Consider the following 9,746-nt stretch of genomic DNA (forward strand, 5'->3'; position numbering starts at 1 on the left):
CGCCACAGAAACCTTATTTTTGTGGCGAAGTTTCTGTGGCGCACCATCCATGCGCCACAGAATCTATTTTTGATGCGCCACTAATGAGCCTTTTCCTACTAGTGTTCACACACTAAGGCTAGCTGATACAGTAAACATATCAAAAGAAGAGTTATTTGCATCTACATAGGAAGACTGAGAATTCATACCCTTGTAGATTGTAATCTCTCAATGACACCCCTTCGTAGCAAGAACATGATAGAAACCGTTCTAAGTTTCTTCTATAGTGGAGCTACAAAAAGTGTATTCACACACGAACGCGTCACCGTGTACCCTCGATGCCGAGCGGTAACACGTGCCTATTGAGGCTCACCGGAAGTGCGGTACACAGGATGGTTCGGCGGGCGGTTTTGAGGCCAGAAATCCCGCTCGCCTGGGAGGGACCCAACAGGGCGCATGACTGCTTTGGGCAGCTCTAGGTTGGCCTAAGCGCCCCTACAGTCCCTCCAACCTAAAGAACGACAAAGAATGAGTAGATATATACAAGGGAGAGGGATAAAAACTAGATAAACACTAAAAAGTAGTAGATGTGTTTGTTCGAGTGGTGTTGTTTCAATCGGTCGGTACCCGTAAACCAAATTTGTGTCTAACTTGGATGGGCAAACTCGAACTTTTCATAATTGTTTGGTCAAAACTTGTTGGTACCTTTCAGGACACTTTTGAGTCAGTAAACATCTAGAGGTTGCATAATATCTCGGATTGCGTTGATCCAAAAAAAGTAAAGCTGCTTGTTTTAAGGAGACGCACAATTTTTATTTCTATTACTTTTTTATTTGAAGTTATCTTAAAGGAGCTTTAGTGAAGCCTTTATATATCGATCGTGGAGGTCACTGACTTCTAGCATAATCGATTATCAAATCTTATCATCACACAGACCTGACACGCTGGATATGGTGTCTCCTCAATGGGAAATAATTGACGCATTTGGAAGAGCTCCATACTCATTTCCTCATCAGGATGGGAATATGTTTTTGATTAGATATTGCTTCTAAACGAGTGCCAACACGAACCCCCAATGGTCAATTAGTTAAGAAAGAAATTAACTGCAAATTCGAAAATGAAATAGACAAAATTCATTCAAACACCGAGGATTCAAACAAAGTTTGATTTTTTAAACTTAAATTAAAACAGAAATCTAGTCCAAACGGGCGGTTGAAGACGCTCCAGTCAAGGGCTGGGCCATTGTCCGTCTCATCTCCGCCACCATCGTTAACGTCGTCGTCCCAAAGGAAGACGTGAAGCCGCTGTTGTCGCTGCCTGAAAAAACATATCTCCATAATTATGGTTTTGTGTGTTTGATTACAACATGTGTGATAATCTAATGTGGCTTAGTGTGTAGATATAATCTATATTGTTTTCGTAATGAGAAGAATTAAAAGGGAAGAGTCATTTGTTGAAAAGTAAGAAAACAAGAATTACCAGGCCCCAAAATTCGGCTAAGGACTTCAGGTCCAGGCTCCCAGTATATACCCCCCCCTCCCCCCGGAAATTTCAGTCGAGGGGGTATAAGTACCCCATTCTTCCCCCAAGCTCAAGCTGCTCACTCTCTCCAAGTTCACCCACCATTGTTGTTGTTGTTGTTGTTGTTGTTGTTGTTGTTGTTGTTGTTGTTGTTGTTACATCTATTGGGAGCCTCCAATTCGGTGGTGGATGTGTGCCCCAAGAACCTTGTAAAGGCCCGGTTTCCGCCTCGAGAAAATCTATTAGTGGACAAGTGAGCTAGGCCTTTGTGGCGTTGCTCACCGGAAAATAGGGTGAGGCCTTCGTGGCGTTGGTTAGGCCTTTGTGGCGACCACACCCCTCCAACGTAGACGTACTTCCCCTCAAAAGGAAGGAACTACGGAAATCATCCGTTGTGTCTCCGCGTTCTCCACTCCATCCTTGATTGCATTATTACATCTTGCATATCTATATCTTGCTTAGTTGTATACCTTGTCATCTAGGGAAATTCACATAGTTGCATATCTAGAGAATTTACCTTTGTGTCAAGCCTAAATTAAAAAAAGAACTAAAAATTGGGTAGCACCTATTCACCCCCCTCTAGGTGCGCCATATGATACTTTCACCGCCATCCTTGTCCAAGCCGATGACGGTGCCACTATCGATGGCGGACCACCACTTGGTGTACACCTCGTTGGTCGTCAACACGTCGTTGATGGGCTCCGCCATGGTTTTGGCGAAACCAGGTGAGTCCTCATGATCGTCGGGCCTACGCAACGCCGCCTCGTGATGGAGATATTTCGCCACCTTCTTCTCCTCGAGGGGTGGGGTATGACTGGGACGACGGAAGTAGAGGCGTGCCCGAGGGAGCATCGCCTCCTCCTTCTCCTTCTTTGGCATGCGTAGGCCTAACTCGACCTTGGGGATGACAGGCCAAAAGACGATCCCACCAGTTCGACAAAAGGGACACCGTGGCTTCATCTTCGGCACGACGGGGCAGGGAGGTGACGAACACGTTGACGTCCTCAGGCGCGAGCGGACATGCGACTAAGGCTAGACGTAATGTGGCCGCCGCGGCATTCAAAATGGAAGCACCGGGCCTGTAGCCGTGTTGGGCGAGCACGGCTTCGACGTACCGGCCCTCCATCAGTTGCGACGGTTGTAGCGGTTGTACGGGCCGTTGTAGGGGTTGAAGGTCATCGTCGATGGTATCCTCGCTCCGCGACGAAGAGGGCCCCCAACATGTGTCTATTGGCAGCCTAGCTGGGGTCCACCTGCACCTCTGGCATGAGATCTCTCCCTCGCCACGTGACTTACTCGCCGTACACGCGTCGGAAACCCACACTGACACTTGAAGTCTGCCTCGTAGAAAATGCTAACTGTGCCGTTGTGTCGCTACCAGTACAGATCAACGCAACTTTGTCGACGTGTTGCCGACGACCCCCATTCAACCCCCTATATACAGGGCGAGCACGGGTTAAATGCCGGTCAACTAAGCATGCTCAGTTTGGGTGCACCTATACCCCGCCCGCGTGTGTGCGGTAGCCACACACACACATGGTTCCCTCTCGCCCCGCCCGTGTTGGGCCGACCCAGCCGCACAATAAAAGGTTGTTCTACGTTTTTCTATTGTTTACTTTATTTTTTTTTTAGATTTGAAACCTTGCAGATTATAAAAAAATGTTCAAAGTTGAAAAAGTTCAAATTTGAAGAAGTTCAAATTCAAAATTTGTTCAAATGTTAAATATGTTTAAAATTTGAAAATTGCTCCAATTCAAAATTTGCTTGAATTTGAAAATTTGCTCGAATTTTAAAAAAAATCGAATTTGAAATTTGCCCGAATTTGAAATTTGCTCGAATTTGAAAAATATTTTCAAAACTGAAAAAGGAAAAAACAGAAAAACAAAACCAACAGAAAACCAATCAAACCAGAAAAAAATGTAAGTAAAAACGAAAAAACGAAAAACAGAACAAGATGGGCGCGGCCTTCTCGCTCTTTCAGGCAGGCGGGCATTAATCCGCCCCGCAGATGGGCGGGAAATAGGTTTTTCCCTCAGTTTGACGCCAACACGGTTTGAAGGGCCCTAGTGGGGAGCCATTTTGGGCCAGAGCCCCAAAGGCCGTTTGGGGCACTGGTGAGTGGTGGGGATGCTCCAAGTGATCTGAAATGCAGGTGTAGTAGTCCGTGGCGCTTCACCTCTCGATCGCTTTAATGGAGAAAGTAAGTTGAAGCATGGATTTTGTGTAGTGTGCATAAAATCAGCAGGATGATATTTTAAGATGTCATACATGGATATGGAACTGAACAGTGTGCATAAAATCAGCAGGATGACAAAAAACTTGATTGGGAATTACGACAGAGAACCTTCTTCCAAAACACCCAACAATCTGACAGTGCACAGCAACTCGATCATACAACCAAAGTTAAAGATTAAACATGTGTAAATTCATCAGATACACTTAAATTCATACAACATGTATCAACCATAATATAAGTTAAGATTAGACATGCAAACGGTGCCACAGCAACTCACTCCTGGAGTTTGATGGATCTCCTCTTTTGCTAAAAGGAAGACACAGTATTTTTCATAAATAAACAGGTTAACAGGTGCCCTTAATTAATACCATCAACAACAAAACAAAACCTTCAGGTGCATCTAGATCCTTGAAGGATACCACAGCCATCTCTCAGAATGGCTCCCTCCTTCAAGTCAAATTACGGTCTGCACATGAACAATAATGTGCCCCGATGAAGGTCAGCATGTAATTGTACTCATAAAATGCATTACTGATTCTCCTAAGTAGAAGCCAATGCTTTAAGTAATCAAAAGACAAGAAGGAAGAATACCGAATCAGCCTCCCTTCGCTGGCCTCATCACTTGTACGGCAGAAGAAACAAAATAAGTAAGGCCAAGCATCCATGCCCACTGGACAAACGGATTACGTAGCTTGCCTTCCTCAAGGAGACTGCATTCGGAAGTATCGAATATATAAGGACACGTCGATGTCATAGTTAGAAGTGCATCTAAGAAATTTTAGGCAAATACATACTGTCTAATGGTTCCACACACGACAAATCCATTGTCGATAGCAGCTTGCATTTTCTCCAGATTCTGATCTATCACATTGACCTGCACAGCACCAGAAAAATCAAGTAGTATTGTCAACTGGCTGTAAGTGAGAGACCTCGAAGTGTCATCACTGCTAATGCTACCTAAAACCTTACTAGAGAAATATAGTTTCAGGACTTCTGAAATGAGCTTGTTATTCTCTCCACAAAATGCTAAAATTTACACAACAGGAATGGAAATGGCATGAATCCGTCTGACAGAATGGAATTCAAACAGTATTAAACAAGTTAAAAAATCTTTAAGGGTCCCAAGGCAATTTTTCCGTAAGAGAATATTCCATGTGGCCAACCCCAAGGCTCAGGGATATTGAACTTAAGAACCATGAACATTGCACACTTTAAGAAAATGGTTGAACAAAGACTTAGAAAATAAGTATGACATGTTGAAACAGCTGATATATAAGAAGAAAATATCAGGTGATAACACTCTCTCAGGGGAAAAAAATGAAAGCAGGAAATTCCTTTTGGTCAGTCCTCATTAGAGCTAATAAAGATACCTTCTTCACTTGGTGCAAAGAAAAGTTGAGAGTGGGAGCAAACCCAGTCTGGGGAGGAGAAATCGATTGATGACAAGCCGAGTAAAATGAGCAAACGAAGTTTTGGGAGAACTAATCGACTGATGACAAGCCATTGATTCAAATGTGTTTCAGGCTGTTCACATAATTCAGAACCAAGGTTGCAAGGCGAGGTGCCTAACCCCCGCCTTACCTTTTATAACCACTTAAGGCTAGGCAAGGCGGCACCTTAGACATTGCACTCACAGAGCAATCAGCAGTTTAACGCATGTATTGCAAGGAAAAATAAGAAAGACTGAGAGATGGGCCACTATTTACACACTTCTCCGTTGCCCAAACGCCCAGTTAGTAGCCACATACTCCTCGCCATGTCCTAATTACTCTATACTCCTTCACCACAGCCGCCACATCCTTTCTGCTCTCTTTCCTCATGGTAGCAGCACACAAACCTAAATCTCCTCCCTTCTCCTCAGGTCCTCAACTCCCTCTCCGCAGCATGCCTTCTTTCTCAGAACAGCAGAGTAGATCATACAAGGAAGGTGATGACAGCAAAACTCATGCCAGGATGCTCGCTGGAGTGCTGGGAGGTGGCATTGTTGTCGTCTCCAAGCCGCTGGAACTGCCACAGTGACGATGCAGCTAGGAACAGGCGGTGGCATGTCCAATGGTACCACTGAGGCACCTGTACGCTTAATATCTAAGGCATGGAAGGCCCCTCACCATCCTGGGGCGCCTAAGCACTTAAGTATGATACGGCGATGCCTTCAAACAATGCATTGGGGTTTATGTGGTATCTAAGCTTAACAGTGCATTGATGAAAAAATAGATTTCAAAAGGACCCTGTAGGGACACTTTCAACCTGAACAAAAGATGTACACTTTGGACACTAAAGGATAAATATTCCACAGGTTGCTTAATGTACAAAAAGCTGAAGATGACAGACAGTAATTTCCCATACAAATTATTCAGCAACGCAAATATAGCTCTGTGAATCAAAATTTTCAGGATGTTCATTACTAAATAATGAATCCTAACAAGGAACTTGTTGGCTGGAGAAGGTTTGTCCGCAGATAAAAAGTATCAATTTTTGATAATCTAGACACTGTGAATCATTTTTTTGTCTGTCCACTTGCTAATTATGCATGGCACGTAGTGAACTGTGCTTATAATCTAGAATCAACTACATGAAATGTTCAAAACAAGACACAAGATAATCCACACACACAAGAATCTGTCTGATACGTCCACCATTGGTGAGAGTAGAGATCACATCCTCAATTATTTAAGAACATGAGTTGAAAACATTTTTCGAAACGTTCTAATCTGTGAGAATCAGTCCATCTCTTGTAGATTTGATGAAGTCAAACGTTCAGAGGGAAAATAATGGAACCACATTGCAGACATGTGGGTAAACCAACATTGTGGCCAGAATAGGTTGGATGACATAGATTGGGCATCACACATGAACTATATGCATCATGATTCAACACCAGGATTAAGGTTTAAGGCTCAACCTGCTTTTCAGTAGGAATTAACTGAAAACAGCACGAAAAGAATTAACCTACAACACAGGTGGCCAGTGTTTGGTCCATTGAGAATTTGTGAATGCAAGTTAAGACTTAAGACTGCTGGGTGGCCCATGCGATAGTGATAATGAAGCAAGACCAAATCGTCACGTGGTGCAGTGCAGTAAGGGCGGTTACAATACGTGCAATAGGCAATTTGCAACCCTAAAAGACATGAGTAATAGGGAAAGGCTGCCTCACAAAGGGTAATAATACCCACCCAATCTTTTATTTATCCAACAAGACAAGAAATCGTGGAGAAGGTTTAGGGTATTTGTTCACCTGCTCGGCGGAAAGAGTAGGAGGCTTGCCGTTCTGCTCTTGTCCGGAGAGGTGGCGGCGCGGCACGGCCGGGAGCCCAAGACGACGGCGGACGGCCGCTCCTGCAGCGGCGGGGGCTGCTACTGAGGGCTCACGGAGGAAGGAACCTCCCGGTGAGGCGGCCGAGAGGGCGCGGCGGATGGCCGGAGAACGCAGCAGAGACGACATGGTGGGTTTGCGCTTGCGCCGACGTTGAGGAAGAGGCCGAACCTAGGTCTTGCTTGTTTGTTTTAGAGATCTGGCTTTGATCAGCTAACCACAGAGGCCCATGAAACTAGTAGAACCCAGGTACTGTACAAGGCATAGGCCCAGCTTTTAAAGCCTTTTTCGCTACAGTAAGGCCCATAGAAGCGCGGCGCGTAGGTGGGCCTTGGTGAACGACGCACGCATACTATATATATACATACACAATCCAGGCCAAGTTTGCGATCCCTCAATCAATCAAGAAAAAGAAAGGCCAAGTTTGTGATTAGATCCAAGAAATTCTCCCATCGGGGTAGAAACCCTAGCTAGCGAATCGAGCGACCATGTCGTCGGCGGTGCGATTCTTGGCTTCTGCGATGAAGACGACGCCTCCCCGGCCCCTTGTCCCCAACTACCAGGCGGTATTTGCATATCCTGTCCTCCCGCGCCTCCCCTTTCTTACTGGTGATTCGATCCAAGGCGGCGCTTGGGACGGGCGCTGGCCTCCATGCGCTGCAGTCCCGGTCATTGGCGCCTAGCGTCGACTAGTATTTGCGTTGGAAACTAGTACGTGGCCTAAGATTTGTGATGCTATTCAGGTGCTGGAGAAGGTCGAGAGGTTGAAGGCGGTCAATATCCAGGTGGACAGCATCTCCAAGTCTATTCAAGAGTTAGAGGCCAACGCCAGGAGCCAACGTGTGGTTTGGAGGTTCAATGAGAGGTACCAATTACTTCTACTCGACACAAATCAGGACTCATGCTACCTACTAGCTTTGGGTTGTGGAAATGATGAAGGGAATAGCAATTCAAAGATGAAACAAACAAAAGCATGTCGTATGGTTTTATTATTATGGCACCACTAAGCGTCAATTGCATATGTTGATTCCTTTATTATAATAATACCTGTTTCACTATTGGCCCACCACAGTTTGACAACTTGCTTGTGTTTGGTTTAGTCAAATTGATTGACAAAATCCCTGTTTCACTATTGAATCGTAACCTTACGAATGACAAGGCAGAAAATATGGTAATGTTGTCTTCTTTTCTAATTCGTTGACATGAAAAAACTTATATCAGGGTTGGTAACATTATAATTTGTTTGGAGCGTAACGTAGGGATGTACTAGTTTGAAGATGTACTGAACAGAACATAGCATGAAATCCCTCTGCTGCATGCTCATTGTCTCACACTATGTCTGAGAAAAAAAATAGGGAAATGGGGACTGAAAGTTATACTGATTGCATGCTTTCATTTTTTTTCCTTATAAGAAGCGTCCTGCTTTCATCTTTTCCTTATAGCAGCATAAAATGGTGCTCGCTAGGATACTTACAAAAGCTATTGCTGACGGTCTCATGTAGGGTTACAGACCTCAGTTTTTATCTTGATTTCTGAATTTTCAGTATGATTGACCAGTATGATTGTACAAACCATGATAACTACTTTTTTTTTTATTTTTCTAATTGATGGTGACATTTCAAATTCAAAACATTGGGCAGTTTTTTTCTTCATGTCTGAATTTTCAAGGTCATGTCTGAAATTCAAATGTCTCATTGCCTAGCTCGAAATCACATCCTAGTGAAAACCGTTTGCTCCCAAGGGTTGGGAAATCACCTCCCCTAAGGCCTAAGGGGCCGTTTGGAATGGCGGTACAATTAATGTGGCCACCGGTATTTAGCTCAAAGTTGAACTAAATATCGGTGAACACACTAAGTTTACCCCCAATCCAAACAGGGCCTAAGCAGTTTCTGCTCATTGCATTGTCTTGGCTATGACATGAATCTATTTGCGCTGTACTGCTTGTAATATCTTACACAATGTGGACCAAGTTGTCCTTCAGTGCAATGTTGGCCTATAATTTTTCTAAGTTGAAAAATGTCTTGCTCTGCAGGAAGATAGAGCATGGATTGATGCGAGATGATCCCGCCCACCGTCGTAGCTACCACCTTTCTTTGGGCATCACGTCTGCTCTTATGTACTTTGCACCCAAGGCTTCAAAAAGGTTCTCTTAAGTGTTCAAATCCAGAACCTGGGACATGAGTGGTTAGACTCCATCAGAAGACTAATTCTTGTTGTGTTCAATTTGCACTAAGTGAAATTGTTGTAATCCTACATTTATGATGGTTGGTGATCGGAATGGTTTGTTCACTGACCATGCTATGCTGAGTCTGGTATGAAAAACGTGGGAGTATGGTATGGAACCTAGTTATACTGTATTACTTTTGCAGAATGGTCAAATGACAGCTGTGGTGATCATATTTATGGTACATTTTTCTGCCCCATTGCGTTTAGCTTGTAGTCATTTGGTGGCTGGCCTTCCCTGCCCTAACCTCCATGCGGAGCTGAGATCCATACAGTCATTTGCACACAGAAACAGATACGTCCCATCAGAAGGATGCAAGTTCCTTAGTCAGGAGCTCTGCTGCCATTCATTTTATTTTTCGTTTTATTTTCTATCAACGGTAAACATTGTATAGCTGCTTAGATCTGGTCCCGCTTCACATGGTTATGTCAGCAAGCTCTAGTCTCATTTAGTGACCAGGCAGAGTTAAATGT

General features: G+C 44.2%; 1 protein-coding gene and 1 long non-coding RNA gene across 2 annotated transcripts; one reads left to right on the forward strand and one right to left on the reverse strand.

The window, feature by feature from the left end:
• Positions 1-3,889: 3,889 nt before the first annotated feature.
• Positions 3,890-7,067, reverse strand: LOC124686489. The gene is made up of 4 exons (XR_006997838.1): positions 6,972-7,067; positions 4,531-4,610; positions 4,328-4,446; positions 3,890-4,202 (listed from the first exon to the last, which is right to left on the reverse strand). It is a non-coding gene; the product is annotated as an uncharacterized LOC124686489 (long non-coding RNA).
• Positions 7,068-7,447: 380 nt separating this feature from the next.
• On the forward strand, positions 7,448-9,457 carry LOC124686490. Its single transcript, XM_047220423.1, has 3 exons — positions 7,448-7,615; positions 7,793-7,914; positions 9,082-9,457. Exons 1-3 carry the CDS (start codon positions 7,538-7,540, stop codon positions 9,200-9,202), a joined length of 321 nt encoding a protein of 106 aa, XP_047076379.1. The 5' UTR covers positions 7,448-7,537; the 3' UTR covers positions 9,203-9,457.
• Positions 9,458-9,746: the final 289 nt, after the last annotated feature.

The sequence above is a fragment of the Lolium rigidum genome, chromosome 2 (genome assembly GCF_022539505.1).
Source record: "Lolium rigidum isolate FL_2022 chromosome 2, APGP_CSIRO_Lrig_0.1, whole genome shotgun sequence".
NCBI lineage: Eukaryota > Viridiplantae > Streptophyta > Magnoliopsida > Poales > Poaceae > Lolium > Lolium rigidum.